A 17,700-nucleotide genomic window follows, 5' to 3' on the forward strand; every position below is an offset into this window, starting at 1 on the left:
CGCCTTCCTTTCTCATTACAGAAAAGGAAACTCCGTCTCGGCCCTTGGGGAGAGGTGTTGGACGATATTGAATAATTCATTATAGTCTGAAATAAGAAAACATGAACATGTAAAATTATTCAGATCTTTTATACGTAAAAGTGAAAATTATTATAAAATATTAAAATTAAAAATCAATTTTTGACAAAACTCTTAAATTTTTTCGGACTAAAATGAATTAGACTGGAATGAGATAAGTTGAATAAATCGATCAATAACCTGTTCAAATTTAAGTGGATTATGTTTTTGTGAAAATACTGGACACGTTCTTTTTTATAATCTAATAAGGGGTGTTCATGGATCAGTTATTAATCAAAATTAGCTAATATAATCGCTTTTAAAATTATTAAAACCAAATCAACTATAATACTATATGTTCATCGATTTGGTTGTTATTGATTTTGTTTTGGTTTGATTTGGCTGTTCAATTATTAACCATATACAAAACTGAAAAAAAAAAAAATCAAAAGGGAAAAAAGATAAGATTTCACTCGAAAAGAAGAAATAAATTCTAAGATTATAACATATAACATTAATATGATGTACATCTAATACAAAATATTTAAATTTTAGATAAATTTGATGAAAAAAATATATAAGATATTTAAAATTATTCATAAAACATAATATAGCGCGTATATATATAATTTTTTGGTTTGATGAATAATATCGATTTTATTATTTCTTTGATTATTATTTTTACCAAAACCAAAATCAACCCAAATAAAAATCTCTTTGGTTCAACTTTTCAATTTGAACCAATTATTATCAGAATCATGAACACTCTTAAATCTACTAATAAAAATCTTTTCTTATATCATAATTTATTGTAGATTATGCTGTTGTATTGACTTTATATACACACCATATATAGGCAAGGAGTGCGTGTTTGTATCTCTATTGTAAGTAGATATAGACATGGACACCCATCACATATATCTCATCTAGATTTGAGAGGTCCAATTTTAGTTTTACAAAGAAGTAGGTAAGGTTAATAATGTGAGAACTAACAATACAGGGATTAAAATGCAAGTATATTATACATGAATCAGTAATATACACGAACTCACAATGAAGACAGAGTATATATTAAAACGTAACTAAAACATAAAATTATTTTTAATTAATATTTTTTAAGCAGCCTGGAAAAAAAAAGTACGCCACATAATTAAAGTAATAGTTTTTTTACTTTTTTTTCTACTTTATCCTATAAAAAATATTTTTATTTCGTATTTTACTCTTAATGCTATTACTGATTTCTTAAATCTAATTAATGTAATATTATACTAAAGTATCTAATTTATTTATTATATTTTAAAAGAATATAAAATCAAACAAATAAAAATAAACTAAGCAGCAACAACAATAACAATAAAAACAAATCCAGTGTATTCTCGCACAGTGGGGTCGAGGGGTAAAACGTACGCAGTCCATACCACTACCTCCGGAGAGGTAGTAAGGCTATTTTCGATAGACCCCTAACTCAGGACAAAGAATAATAAACAAATTTATAATCCAACATGAAATGAAATAAGTTGTAAAGAGGCACCCACAGTAATATCCTATACTAACAAATCAAAGGCACCCCTACCCACATACTCCCACCCCAAAGTTCTCCTAGCGACTGACTGCGGCCCACCTGCAGGCATTAACCTTCTACCCTTACTCGCGTTCTCCAAATCTTCCTATATAGGGTCCTATCCTCAATAAGCTGTAACTGCTCCATGTCAAGTCTAATCACCTCCCTTCAATATTTCTTCAACCTACTCCTACCCCGTCTGAAATCATCTAAAGCCAATCTCTCACATCTATGAACTGGGACATCCGTGCCCTTCCTCCTCATATACTCAAACTATCGCAATCGAACTTTTCGCATCTTCTCCTCTATCGAAGCGACTTCCACCTAAGCAAATAAAATATAAGCTAAAAGGTGTATGTATAGGGAGTATATCTTTTTCCTCAAAAAGTGTATGTGTCATAATGAGACCTACGTAGGCACGTAAGGGACACCACACACACAAATCACTTTAGCAAAACATCATACCACAACAATATTTATTCTTCTGCGTTATTTAATTTTTTTTAAAATAGTAGTACTAAGTACATCATCAGTTTTGTGTATTTTAATTAAAGAATATTAAAGTCCTCATAACAGGAAATTAATATTTTTTTAATTAATTAAAAAAATAAAAAGAAAAATGGAGGTGAGATTAGAGGTGCATTATTATCAGTAGTATAATAGAACAGAGAAAGGAAAGAGCCTCCTTAAACCGAGGTACTTTCCGACATTTTCGTCTCTCTCCTGGACTCTTTCTTTCCTAAAACTCTCCTTCTTTAACCCCACCCCCTACCACCCTACCCCCACGCCCACCCCACTGCCACCTTTGTTCACTTCTTTCAATATCTGTACTGTATCTATAGGTGAACATATAGATACACAATAGATTTGTCTTTCTGTTTTGTTGATAAAAGACTTGAACTTGTTCTTCAAGGTTCACTTTTTTGTTTTCACTGTTAAAGATTCTAGAGCTGTTAAGCTGCTTTTTTGCTCCAAACCCTTGTTGGGTTTTCAGTTCTTGAGGTATATTATTAATCTTTCTTGGTTCTTGGTGCTGCTGCCATGGAGGTTGTTGTGTAATGACAATTAAGCCCATGGTGGAGTTGGGTGCGTGTGAGTGAAAGAAAAAAGATCAAGTTTTTTTTAAAATTTAGAGATTAATTAGATGGCGTGAGCTGATTGGATTAATTAACTTTTTTTTTCAAGTTTTATTAATGCTAAACCTTGTGTTATTAATTGTTACTTAAGTATGCATTTAATGGTACAGTGTTTGTATTAATCTTGAAAAACAGATTTATTACTTTAAGTTTTAAGTAACGTCTTCTCTTCATTTAATTTTTCTACCCTTGTTTTTTGATCCTATTGAACATATTGTTTTTTCTCATAAATACTTTGGATTTGTTATAGGGTGGTGATCTTATTTGTCAAAGTTGTACAAATGAGCTGGTGTTAGGAATTTCATCTGTCTGCCTGTGAGTATTTTATTTGGAGTTAAAAAACTCTGAATCAAATTTTTATTTTTGTAGAAAGACTGAAGTATTTTTATGGGCAGGGGAGGGAGGAGGATAGATTTTTGTTAACCATCAATGTTATTTTCCACATTCATTTATCTAGTTTTAATTGGTTCTGGGTTCAATATAGATAAATCTAAGATGAATATAGAACAATCTGAATTTTGTTAGTTTAAAATGTAGAATGTGGGTTGGACTTTTTTATTTTGGGAGTCTTGATGCCGCGTGTGTAGTTACAATTGTTGTTTGGAAAAAAATTCAGGCATACATGAAAATCAAACAAGCGGACAACTGCTAGTGGAATTTGTCAAACACGCGTGTGTCACTTTATTTGTCATATTCTCTGTCACTACATGCAAATTAGATATCTTATCAATTGATAACATCACCTCTTCCATTTTTTCGGCTGGTTTGTGGGTGCGGGTGGAAGGTGGAAGGAGGGAGTGAATAATTTGCGTGGTATTAGCTGGATAAGCTTGCAACTACTTTCTTTTTGTTGATAAGGGTGGTCTACAACCAATTTGCGCCACCTAGACTACATCGCATCACTGGCTATCGTTCACTAGGTAAATTTATCTACCAACGCTTTGGCTGATGGAAAGAAGTCACTTGCCGCTCTTTATCCTTGCCAGTCTACCATAGCTTTAATCCATTTCATTCACCTAACTGCTAATCTCCCAAAGTTTTCACACACTTCATTACCACTAGGGCACATGCAGTCAACCCGTAATGACCCTAGAATGCAAAGGACCTGTCGTTTAACAGCATATATTGTGGTTTGACTGTGTACATGTGTGGGTAACTTGTCATTTTGTGACCTAATCAACAACAACAACAACAACAAACCCAGTGTATTCCCACCTAGTGGGGTCTGGGGGGGTAAGATGTACGCAGTCCATACCTCTACCTCTGATGAAGTAGAAAGGCTGTTTCCGATAGACCTAATCAGATTGTAGAATATTGGTTGCTAGAGCCCTTGTGGTTTCTGTCCATAAAAGGTGTCATGAAAAAATTGTTTATTGATATTTATGTATGTTGATAGGCTGTTAAATAGGCCCAGTGAAGAGAGTCACTAGACAATCTCATGCACATTTTAATTTCATCCCACTGTGGTGACGCTAATAGCTAGGACTACATTCTTTTCCTTCTGTGTTGTTTGCTAGATTCGGAATCCCGTAAAAGATCCTATACTAGAAATAATGTTATCAGTTGATGAATTGAAGAATAGACATAAATGCGTAACATCTTTCATATCTATTTTGCTTAGATTCTCTGTTAACATTAGTCGTTGATATGTGTGCATTTGTTGCAGTGTTCAATGAGAACTTGTTCTATTTCATTTTCGCCTGCAACAGGCATTTAAATTATGGCAGTGTTTCTGCTGAAGAAAAGGAGTGTGCTCCTTGATGGGGTATGTCAATGCATTCTGATTAAGTACTAATGACTTGATTATTTGGCTAACACTGCATAAATTTATTAAACATTAACTTGTGAAATGGAATTGCAGGGAACATGTGGAGTAAAGATGAGACAGCTACCATTTATGGGGATCATCTGTATAGTTATGTTGTTTATTGTATATAGGACCACCAATTATCAGTATCTACAGACAGAGGTATGATCGCGTTATACTGTCATTGATTTGCTACTTACTGATTTTGGCATTTAGACGGTTGAATGTGAAAGGATAGGAAAGAACTTTCCTTTTATCTAACCTAGAGAGGCTGGCTGATACATTGGTGGCACATAAGTTTATTCATTGACCTTCTAATTCTGCTTTACCTGATTACAAACCTGATATAATGTTGCTGATAAACATTTTCCTTTCCCTGTTTACCTTTTCAGATCGAGTCAAGGTTGGATCCATTTTATTCTTCAAAGGTAGTTATGTTTTTGTTTTATTTCTCAAAATATTCTAGCTTTTTATACCTCACAGAACAAGGTAGTAGCAGCAGGATTGATTTATTGAAATCCAAGAATTTCTATAATTCATCACTGATATTTCGTTTTATCTAAAGATGTGCTTAAAATAACTAAGCAACGGAGTACCATAAGTGGTGGAGGTCTCCACTTAAATTCAGCACCTAAAAAGAATTTCTGTTTTTGGGTGAACTAACTTACCCCCCAAAAAATCCTTATATCAATGGTGATGCTTTTTATTCTTTCCACCAGGATTCTAGTTTGAATATGAGAAGTTTGAACAGTTTGCCGCGTGGTATTATCCAAGCAAGATCAGATCTAGAGTTAAAGCCTCTGTGGTCAACAACTAGTTCAAAGTCAAAGGCAAAGGTCTTACTCTCTACGCCTTTGGATACTGATATCTTATTAGTTACCACACTTCTCCTAGATCATAATTAGACCATCTCTTCCCCTTGCTGGGCTGTCAGTCATTCCGTTCTCCAGTCTGCATGCATCTCACTTGTGGCAATGCTGTGTTCCCATTTTCAGGCGAGCAATTCTAGGTCTCATAACTTGTTGGCAGTTCCAGTTGGCCTAAAACAGAAGAGCAATGTTGATGCCCTCGTCAAAAAGGTATAACATCTAATTTATGTTTGTTATGGACAGGAGTTATGTTTTTGTACTTTCTGATTTTACTACCCTAAATATACCTGTTCCCTAATCTTGTGATATTCAGTTTCTTTCAGCAAATTTTACTGTCATTCTATTCCACTATGATGGTAATGTTGATGGGTGGGAGGACCTCCAATGGAGTAAAGATGCCATTCATATTGTTGCTCACAATCAGACTAAATGGTGAGAAACACACTCTATATGGGATTAAATTGACACAGGCAGGTTTAAGGTTTATAAAGGGAAAATTTTAACCACTTTGACTTGCAATATTTCCGTGATTTAGAACTGCTGTTTAACTGGCCTGCATTGTGAATTCAGTGAAAGCATAGTAATCCTTAGGCCACAAGTTGCTTGAAATTAATCTGCGCCGATCATTAATTTTAAAAGTTATTGTCTACTGATCCAATAAAAAGTTACTGGAAATTAGTCTGATCGTAATAACCATCCATGGTACCGTGCTAACCTTTGCTGAACAATTGATGACATTTTTTTTTCATAAATCTTTGACCCAATGAACTCCTATATATCCCAAGTTGGTGTCAGTTTTTGGCTGAATGCGAAGTGTTATTCAACTTCTTTAAGTTCATAACATGTTTTTGTGCAACGTTCTCTTCCTGTGTATCTCTGTGTCTTGTGTCTTGCTTGTATGGTTTATGCTGAATAATATCTCACTATTGCTGTGAATTAATCTGATGCAGGTGGTTTGCAAAGAGATTTTTACATCCTGCAGTTGTTTCAATCTATGATTACATTTTCCTTTGGGATGAAGACTTGGGTGTGGAGAATTTCCATCCTGGAAGGTAGGATGATTGCACAAATTTGATGTTGGCTTTTTGTTTATCTTGTATTTTTAATCCACCAATAGATACATTTAGTACAAGTCATTCGCTCCTGGTGTGCATTGTGAATAATACTTCTAGGAACTTGTTTTGTAGAAATTAAACAGATCTAATCATTTGATATCAATCCTGGTGGATTATTATGAACAGTGATTCCATGATTTATTTATTTTTTAGAAATAAGCAGACTTAATTATTTTAAACATAAATCAGTATGAGTATGATGGTTAATTATCATAAAAGCAACAATTCATGCCTCTTTACTTACTATTATTTTCTTTCAATTGCATCCTTTGTTATTTAGGTACCTTGAAATAGTAAAAGCAGAAGGACTGGAAATTTCTCAGCCAGCTTTAGACCCGAATTCAACTGGTATCCACCATAGAATCACAATACGAAGCAGAACAAATAGGTTCCACAGGTAAATCCACCTGATGACCCAGCCGCCCAAATTTGACCTTTTAGTCCACCTCCTTTGGGTGAATACTGATGCACAATTCCTTTTTGCAGAAGGGTCTACGATATTAGAGGTAGTACAAAGTGTTCAGAAGAAAGTGAAGGTCCCCCATGCAGTGGGTAAGTGTAACTCAATTATTGGATCAGTCTGTTATGAGTCTTTGGGCATTGGTTGGTCAGGAGAAGCTCTTTCATCAGTTCTTGATGTTCAAGTTGACCCTGTAGTATACTCTCTCTTCCTTCAATTTTGTTCCACAAAAAAAAAGATTTTATGTATATTTTACTTCTTGAGTGTCTAGAATTAGATGAAAGTTTTCCTGGATTTTCTTTATCACGCTTTAACAAAATGGTTTGATTCACTCTCATTTTACAGATTTGTGGAGGGAATGGCTCCGGTCTTTTCAAGATCTGCGTGGCTTTGTGCTTGGCATCTTATACAGGTAGAATTTGGTTTCTCTCTTAGCCGAGATAGGACAATTTTCAGGCCTTTATTAGAGCAACCTATACATACACTTGATGAGAACATAATCAGGAACAGAAGTGTAATTCTAGGAAGGGTGTTGGATTTTGATATTTTGATTTTTAGATTTGAAAGAGGCAGGCAAGAATATTCTAGAAGTGTGAGTACCTGAGTTTTTATCACTTTGTTTAGTTGATCGTCCCAATGAGTGGTATGCTTTGAAGAATTCGGGCAGCTTAAAACTAAGAATTCAACTGTGTGCCTGTGCTCTAGGTTACATTCTTCTTAGTGGGGTGGGAGCAGTGTTCTATATGAGATGATGACTGTCTGGTTTGTGTTGGAACTCAAACAGTTCTGTATAAATTGTTGCATTGGCTCATCTTATGATCACGTTTGTTTTCATTTTGGGCTGAAATGCTTTGTACAGTGTTAGTGTGCTTTAAATTAAACAAGCGACAGCTCAGCGATGTGCTTGGATTACTTTTCACTTGTACTTCTGACATGTCGTGTGGACACACTATCCTCTTTCATTTCACACTCTCGTACTGATTCATCCTGTTTAAATAAGCTTCTAATGGTTGCTTTTTCCTATCAGAATGATCTTGTTCATGGGTGGGGAATGGACATGAAACTTGGTTATTGTGCACAGGTGAGTTTACTTCTCTGTGGCTGCGAAATTTTGGTTTACTATCTCTTCAACTTGTTAATTTATAAGTTGGACCCTCTCACTCATTCCTGTAAATGGTTTATGCTCGTGATGATCACTTCTTCTATGCTTTAGATGCCATTAGGCTAGCAAATATAGATTGGATTCTTTGTATGTAGACAATGCTTATTATTCATCACCTTCAGGTACAGTAGGGTGGGTTAATATATGTATTATTGCTGTTTAACAATAGGCTACTTGGTTTTATTTATGCTAATGTTATGTAGTAGAAGAGTTCTAACAAGAGTCTCTATTAGTATTATTTCTCTTGAAGTGATGAGCTCATTAACAGCCCAAAGCCTGTTTGAATGTTATTATTGTAGGGAGATCGATCCAAAAAGGTGGGAGTAGTTGATAGTGAATATGTAGTGCACCAAAGCATCCAAACTTTGGGCGGACAATCTTCGAAAAAGGTAATTTTCTATATCACCAAGGCTTAAGGTTCATTTTTGCGGTTCACATTAATCATCTCATTCTCGAGTATGTTGGTTAAGGTGTACTTACAGTCTACATAGGATATGGTTACCTCCATTGACCATGCTTTTGTCTATATGCAGGACACAAATCCTGAAGAGTCTGTGAAGGTATATATGCAATTTTACTTTGTGCTTATACAGTTCGATTTTTCCAGCATATATAGTTTCTACTGATTCTTGTCCTTGATTTTCTCTTTCTTTTCCTTGACCTACAGAGACACGTTGTTGACGTGCGATCTGAGGTAAGAGTCTTGCTGCTTCTTTGTTTGATGACATTTCAAACCTTTTTCATGGTTGTGTCATATTGGTTGCCTATGTTGTGTGATTACAAGCTGTCCTTCCTTTTAAGCTTATTTTCCAGTATCATCCCATTTTGCAGATTCGGAGACAATCAACATACGAGCTCCAAATATTCAAGGATCGATGGGAACGAGCTGTAAAGCAAGACAAGAACTGGGAGGATCCGTTTAAAGCTAGCCAGAGACGTAGACAGCGGTATAAACAAAGGCGAAAATCAAAGGTTAAGAAGCTCAGATGAGGTTATATCTCAAATACAATTAATGGGAGCAAACAACAAGGACACACAACAAATCAGAGGTTCATTGCAGTTTCAATCAGATTAATCTACTCTACCATGTAATTTTGTTATAGGCCCCAAGAATCTCATTATTAGTTCATTACTTAGATAGGTTTAGTTTCTTCTAATTTTTATGCTGAATGTATTTAATTTATTTTCCCCACCTTTCCCCAATTCTCTTTCATGTACATCAATCTTTTGTAACTAGCCTTGGGTTACCCACCACCTGGGTTTACACATTGGAAAGACGAAAATTATACTTTTTCATAAGCGACATGGCTTAAATATGCTAGGAGAAGAAAAAACTTCATGTTCTCCATCATATAAGTTTAAACTCCATAGTCTATCACATAAAAGGATAGTTCCATGCGCTAAAGCGACCGACGGACTACCATGATCTATTGTATGCAGTTTTATCTTGCCTCTTTTCCGCAAGAGATTTTTATGGTTTGATATGACACCAATTTTTACTAGTTATTATTTTAATTACTCCTTGCGGCCATAAGAGGCTGCCTCATTTTTTCATATTTTTTTTTGGCCTTGGTGACATCTATCATGGAGTGTCGAAAAATAGTTACGACGTACTTTTTTTGAGGCCATTCAATAACAATAATTGCACACAATAATAAAGAGGCTTGTCTTATGGATTAGATTAGAACCAAATATAAATTGCAACATGAATTAATTTATATTAGAAATCAATTTAGAACTAAAATCATGTAATAATCAATTTATTTTAAGCATTAAGAGCTTTAAAGACAACATAGTTATTATTCCAACATTTACTATTTAAAAGATTTCCAAAAAAATACATTAACACCAACTTTATTTACACATTTTTTTGGGGAAAATTTCAGAAATAGCAACTGTAGAGCCTTAATTATAATTTTTATAGCAACAGTTTTAAAATTACGAAAAATAGTAATATGTATTTTAGTAAAATGTTGCTATAAAAATACAAATACAAAGATGTTAAAACGTTCCTTATTAAACTCTAATCAATTAGAGTTAATTAAGGGATAAAACTGTTCCTTACTTTAAGCAACATTCAATTAACAGATTCCTTTACTTTTTATGACTCTTTTAATTTTAATTTAATCGTTAATATACATATTCAAATTCAAAAATTATTTTCCATATTCAGCACGTAAGAACAAATTCAAAAAAAAAAAATCGTGAGTTTGAAATGTCGTTGATGAACTTCTGTATTTTACCAAGAATATTTGAATAAACAACCCGACAATTACAGGAATGGATAAACAAACTTTGAGATCATATTTATGCAATTGCAAAAATATTTTAGAGTTAACAACAATATGGGTTAAGGATCATAAAATTGAATTTTTTAGATCGTATTTTCAATTTTATAAGTTATGGGTTAAATTTTTGTTATTGACTTTTTTTGAAAAAATCAAAGTTTTTGTTGTCGTCATGTATGCATGAAACTAAATTACAGTTATTATACACTAAATTTGAAGTTTAGTGGATGATACATATTATTCGACTAAAAAAATTGTTTGGCGTTGGAATTTGTTTTTCTGTTATGTATATAGAAATTATTAATTGTATTCAGTACATATTATGTAATTTAATTTTTTGTAGTGTTCTGGACATTGACAATGGGAAGCATACCTGTTCTGATTAAACACAGTGGTAGTATGAACAACATTGAACAACAATATGAAGATTAATCAGTGATGCGATATTGTTGAGCATAAACGCTTCGTATAACCAACTATACGCACTACTAGCTTCGCACATGGATGTCGATTTGACATGCAAAAACATTCAAATTGAATATCAGTTAACAGATATTGAAGGTAAAATACGTATACGTAATGACATGGGTTTGAAGGTCTATATTATGCAGAAGGGAGATAAAGGCAATGAGTGCTTTGCCTTTGTATGTAAGTGTTTCAGAAAAGGATGGTTTGAACACATTTGTTAGTTCATCAATATGTAATAATGAGAGTATGATCTGTCTATCATTGCGCGTAACGTGGTAAATACAAGTACTGAAAAAGCATTGATAGTTGATTTTTGGATGTATTTGAGATGGATACAACTAAAGTAATTATTTCGAACCCACATTACAAACATATTGAGATTGAACAAGTTTATGTTTCAAAAAGTGTGTTAAAATCTGTGATGAAGGATTACACAATTCGGGAGAAGTTTCAATCACGATCTGTTAGATCAAGTAAGACCTGATAAGTTTGTCATGTATATAAAAAGTTTTATTTCCATGTTGGTAAATTGTATTGCAACTTATGTATTTATAATATACATATGTATTAAAATTTTCAATTTTTCATGTTGGTAAATTATATTTCATCATAAGATTGTTTTTATTTTTTGCAGTTACACATTGTTGTGCAGATCCAGTAATTATGATTTTTTATTCCGTGCATCTGATATAAACAAATCTGAAATGTTTTGTGTTAGAGAATTCTTACCAGAACACACATGTCCGATAAAGGAAAAGATTTATCCTAAGTTTCATGCTACTAGTAAGTTGATTAGAGGTATAGTGAAACGAAAGTTTAAAAGCGACAAAAGAAAATACAGCGCGACTGATATCAGAAGTGACATGAAGGAAGACAAGGGTATAGATTTGACATATATTATGTATTGGAGAGCTAAGGAACAAGCACTGGAAGATTTGAGAGGAAAACCGTCAGCATCATACGGAAAACTACCTACATACATTTATGTTTTGAACACTACTTCCCAGGTTCACATATACGAATGAAAAAAGCATGAAGATAATGAGTTTTTGTATATTTTTGTCGCACTTACTACATTCATACAAGGGTTCGATCACTGTAGACCAGTCATTGTTGTTGATGCAAGTCATCTCAGAGGACTGTACAATGGCACATTTGTAGTTGCCTGTACAATGGATGGAGCCGGTAAGCTATTTTCGCAAGTATTTGACTCTATAAACATCTGTACGTATTTATAATATATATATATGCAACATATTTATGTTTGTACTATATATTTCTTATGTTTTCAGATATATGTATTTATATTATACTTATAAATTATGTTTATGAAATAAATGGTAGTCACATATTTGGCAAGCTATTTATGTTTATAGAGTACTTTTTCAATTTCTTTTTGGTGTTGACGGGGAGAAAGATATGGTTCTTTCTATTGTATATATAATATAGTTATGAATTATGTTTATGTGTTAAATGGCAGTTAAACTTATTTTCAGCTGTATATATTTATAAAATACATATGATTTTTTTTATGTCGTTATATAATGTACTATTAAGATATTTGTTCCATGTTCAGGCCATATATTTCCATTGACATATGAAATACTAGATTCTGAAAATGATGCATTCTGGACGTGGTTCTTTGAAAATCTAAATGAAGCATACGGTGAAAGACAACATATGCGTGTAGTTTCTGATCGAAATGGAAACATTATAAAAGATACTGCTAATGTGTATAATAATGTTCCACATTGCACTTGTATGTGGCATCTATGGAATAATGTGAAAAAAAAAAATAATTAGAAAGTCACATGATGCATTGTCAGAAATCTTCTATACCATGGCAAAATCATACTCAAAGTCTGAATTTCATCAGTTAATGGAGAAAGTGGAGGTAATTGATGTTAGAGTGAAGAAGTATTTGGAATTGGCAGGATATGATAAGTGGGCTAGGTCATATGCAATAGTTCATAAGGGATGGACTTTAACATCAAATATTGCAGAGTTAATTAATGCCGCACTAGTATTAGCTAGAGAACTTCCGATATATGATTTTTTAGAGTAAGTTAGATTAATGTTTGGTAAATGGAACTGTGAAAACAGACAGGAGGCATTGTGAACACACACGAATCTTATTGGGAAATTTCAATCAATTCTCCAACAGAATGAAGCAGAGTGTACACGTATGAAGGTATGATGAAATAGATATAATCATTAAAATTTATATATATTTGAATTTTGATATGTTGTAAGAAACATATCTTCATATACGAATTAGTAAAATTTTAACTAATGAATGTGTTGTAATGAAAAAAATATGTGTATCATACGTAGACATATTAATATACATTTGCTGCTTTGAAAAAAATACATTTGCTAAATTGAAGCATATTGAAATGCCAACTTTTTTAAAAATATTTTTTATGTATTAATATTTTCAGGTTATACCAGCCTCAGAGTACGTTTATACATTCCACGACAAGGAGAAACATTTTATTGTTTGCCTAAAGAAAAAAAATATTCTTGTCATGCATTCCAATTGGATGAGACACCATGTGTCCATGCTTGTGCTGTACTTGATAGCAAGAATCTTAAAAAAGGACCATATTGCTCTAATCTATACAAATCAAAAACTGTGTTGAGAACGTATGATCTTCCTGTATATCCCCTACCACATAAAGATGACTGGGTGATACCTCAGGAAATATTGGATGATGTAGTTTTGCCCCCCAAATACAAGCGGCCACCTGGAAGACCTGCAAAGAAAGAGCGTGATAAATCAAGAAGAAATATATTTGAAAAAAAAAAAGCAAAAATTGTTGTAGTTCATGTGGGTTAAAAGGTCACAATAGGCGTTCCTGTAAGAAATACAACAAATGATAAGTTTAATCTTGTTTTTATTCAACATTCAGTTGCTTTATTTTTTTCAATTTGAATTGTGTCAATTTGAATTTTGAACTTTTTATTGATATTGTTAATTTGTTAGTGTTCATATGTTGCAATTTTATGAAATTGAACTTCTTAATTTGTTATAGTTCAAATGTTTAATTTTATATTATATATATATATATATATATATATATATATATATATATATATTATTTATTTGCATTAAACATTTGTTTGAATATGTAATAAAAGGAGCCATACTTATTTTGAAAAAATATTAAGTTTGCATCAGACGTAAATAAAAATGCAAACCGAAATGAACGTTAGTATTAACCATAATGTGTATCTTTCAAAATTACAAATGAAAATCTGCAAAATACACATGTCTATATGTGTATTAACTAGACACGTACATATGAAAATCTTGTAAAAAATCATATTTATTATATACGATAATGTGCAATTGAATGACATTTGTATTTTAAAAATACAACTGCTCACTGTAACGAATATATATATGTAAAAGAATATATTTGTTTACTGGATGACATATGTATGTTAAGAATACATTTGTTCACTGAAGTGGTAATATGTATTTTTAAAAATACATATCTTCACTGGAATGTGCATGTTTTAAAAATTGCTTTGTTCGGTGAAAGTTCATATGAATGTTAAAAGAACAAATCTTCACTGGAATAAGTATATGTATATTAAAAATACATATGTTCACTGGAATAAGCGTATCTATTTTTACAAATATACAGATTCATTATAAAAAAAATAACAATTAAAAAAAATGCGTAGAATAATTTATAAAGACATATACTAACCATGAAAAATTGGAGATTAAATGATTAAAAATCAAAAACTTAAACAAAACAATAAAGGAACATTAACATAACAACTTTGACCAGTAAAATAAATATGAATCCGATTAAAAATTTCATAAAAAAAAATATTTATCCACCTAATTTTAAATGTTGTTAACTTCAACAAAATAAAATACAAATCAACATCATGCACTTCAGTGCCTTCTGTTAACTCAAGTTCCCGAAGAGGCCTCATAGGTGCTTCATCATCACTTTGTGCCTTAGCTTTTACTTTCCTTGTACCATAAATCCATAATCCCACAGCAGTGAAGCGTATCTTATGCGAATAAGATCTGGATCAAAATCAACAGATGGAATACCTTCACCAAAAGTAAGGCACTCGACATACGTAACCATATATAAGCCACAGTCCCTGTAAATACAAATATTAATCAGTAAGAAGTTGTTACAATTTTAATGCATATGTAAATGTACAAGTAATATGTATACTCATTACTTACAAGCTGCCACTTGGTAGTTGAGGCATATTCTCCACAACTGAACCACCAAAAGGATCCATCTTATCATTCAATTTGTAATTAGGATGATTGTCGATGTCAATACCCTTATTCTCGTAGAATTTACATGCAAGGAGACATATAGGTATAACCTTCGCTAACATTTCAATTTCAGCAAGCACCACAGCATCATGATCAGCAGCTGATAAAGAATCATGTACATATATACACCTATGATTGAAAGATATAAGAGCAAGAACCCAATGATGTTTGGTTTTTACGTGAACAGGAATGAACATATGATCAATCATATGCCATGGCACTGTAGCATGCATGCGGAATTCACTTATGTACTCGTTTAGATGGTATTCCTTTCCACCAGCATTAAGAGATGCAACATCCACTTTATACACATCAAAAACCGTTCTAACAATATTCATGAAATTGCAGTCTGCAGTGCTGAACTTATATAAGCTATTGGGATCATACTTGGACTTCTTTCGCAGATAGTAGAAGCATACATCAATTTGCTGCATTATAAATAAAAATCATAGATACTTAATAGTAAATAAACAAATTAATACACAAAGAATTCAACACTACGTATGTACATATAATGTACATATCAGTGAACATATAACAAATTTCATATGTATATACAAATATACATTTTCAACTATAACAATATAAGCAACTAAAAATATTCATATGTAACACAGAACTAATATTTATTGCAATATACAACTCATCAACATAATAATACATCACTTACTTCATCTGACCATGTGTGGCTAGGAGTTGTCATAACGTAGAATCAATTCTTGTCTTCAACAGATAAAATTTCAAAATTGATAACTGGTATTGTGGACTTGCCCTTCAAATAATGTTCTTCTTTGTTGTTTCTGTTTATTCATTATACATATTAGTAGATTATTTACATAATCTTAAATTACAAAAGTTAGTACAATTAAGTTGTAACCTATATACCTCTTCGAATGATATTTAAGAATATCCAATGAAAGCCACATCATGAACTTGTTGATGACCTTAGTGTCTTCTATATCATTAATTGGATGAGATATGAAGGGATGCTTATGATTGAATGTTCTCAGTTGCGCATCTGTGCTTCCTTTATTATTAAGACATGCGAATTACGTAAATATAATTAATAAGATAAGATGATGTAGTATTATTATAAATAAGTATACTGCTGAAACAAAAATTAAATTATATGTCTTAAAATTGCCACATATGTATTTATGAAATACAAATTAACAACTGTATTTTTACTACTTCAGTGTTACATATCTAAGCTATCAAAACTTCAATAACAAAAAATTATCATCAAAATATAACCATATCTCATTAAAAACAAATACTGCTAATCCAAAAATAAAACTGAACACAAAAATACAAATTCATACTTCATTATTCATTGCAAAAAAAATAAATATTTTTAATATATAAAGTAAACAAATTTGTTAACTAAAAAAATTATTTTAAGAGTACTAACCATCTGCTGAACCAAAATTCATTGTGAATGGTGACTCTTTGCATTTAGATGGTCGCCTAATCCTTGAAACATGCATTGGTGTTTGTTGTGCTTCATTTACCGATGGATATACAATTATACTTCGTTCAAGATTGACATGCATATTAAGACTGGAAAGAAGCTCATCAGGAAGAGTGATCTGAGAGTCAGACAAATCTTGATCAACATTGCTTTCATCATTTACTCCCCCGTGAATGTGGACTGAAGTGTTATGTTGCTGATCTAACTTTAATTTATCCACATCATCTACCTCTAACTCATCTTCTTCTGGTTTATTTACATTAATCTCAACAACACCCTCTTTGTTCTGTATAAATTGTATAAAGATCTAGTAAGTTTGAATTTTCAAACAAATTAAATAAAAACAAACAATGCACGTATTCAAGATACCTTGAACTCATCTTCAACTTCAACATTGACTTTTTTATGAAGTCAAGATCAATGCTTCTAAGGACCTCATCTGAAAATGTGAATTGAGATTCTGATATTTGTGCTTCACCAATACTTTTATCAACTGATTTTGTGTTCTACACAATATGTTCATACAATTAAATAAAAAAATATTTTTCAATAACTAAAAAACTAACCTAAATATATTTAGCATATCGGAGAGACAGATACATCTCTTGCTTCATGCACATCTAAATCAGTTTTTTCCTTTCAAAAAATAAAGATGAAAAAATTAAAAGAATTAATATTCATCAATATAAGTATACCTAACCAAAAAAAAAATACTCTACCTGAACGTCATTATCCTCATTATACCCATCAATGTCATTTATACACATCATTCATACTATTGCTTTGATATCCTGCCATATCTTCGGTAACCTGTTTTAGTGTGGATTTTTGTAATGATAAATTAGAATTGTATATAGAAAAATAAGTTGCATATAAATTTATGCAATTTACTTACCAATGTGCCTTCGGAATTTTTATTAAACTCTTGAACAAATTTTGAAGTCGCTTGATGGGGTGATGTATTATTAACATCTTCATCCGTTGGTGG

At 32.1% G+C, this 17,700-nt stretch overlaps 1 protein-coding gene across 4 annotated transcripts; it reads left to right on the forward strand.

The window, feature by feature from the left end:
- Positions 1–2,238: 2,238 nt before the first annotated feature.
- Positions 2,239–9,466, forward strand: LOC107859426. Of its 4 annotated transcripts, none has more exons than XM_016704440.2 (17): positions 2,239–2,314; positions 3,005–3,069; positions 4,421–4,519; positions 4,616–4,723; positions 4,954–4,989; positions 5,281–5,397; positions 5,557–5,640; positions 5,744–5,862; positions 6,381–6,482; positions 6,826–6,942; positions 7,032–7,097; positions 7,351–7,417; positions 8,033–8,086; positions 8,467–8,556; positions 8,701–8,727; positions 8,835–8,861; positions 8,999–9,466. In XM_016704440.2, the coding sequence occupies exons 3-17, from the start codon at positions 4,475–4,477 to the stop codon at positions 9,155–9,157; spliced, it is 1,218 nt and encodes a 405-aa protein (XP_016559926.1). In that variant the 5' UTR covers positions 2,239–2,314; positions 3,005–3,069; positions 4,421–4,474; the 3' UTR covers positions 9,158–9,466. The 4 variants fall into 4 exon arrangements, with proteins under 4 accessions (XP_016559926.1, XP_016559927.1, XP_016559925.1 ...); XM_016704439.2 differs by having other exon boundaries at positions 2,297–2,620; XM_047406964.1 differs by lacking the exon at positions 2,239–2,314 and adding an exon at positions 2,334–2,620 and having other exon boundaries at positions 3,005–3,674.
- The last annotated feature ends 8,234 nt before the right edge of the window (positions 9,467–17,700 follow it).

This window comes from Capsicum annuum, chromosome 2 (assembly GCF_002878395.1).
Source record: "Capsicum annuum cultivar UCD-10X-F1 chromosome 2, UCD10Xv1.1, whole genome shotgun sequence".
Lineage (NCBI taxonomy): Eukaryota > Viridiplantae > Streptophyta > Magnoliopsida > Solanales > Solanaceae > Capsicum > Capsicum annuum.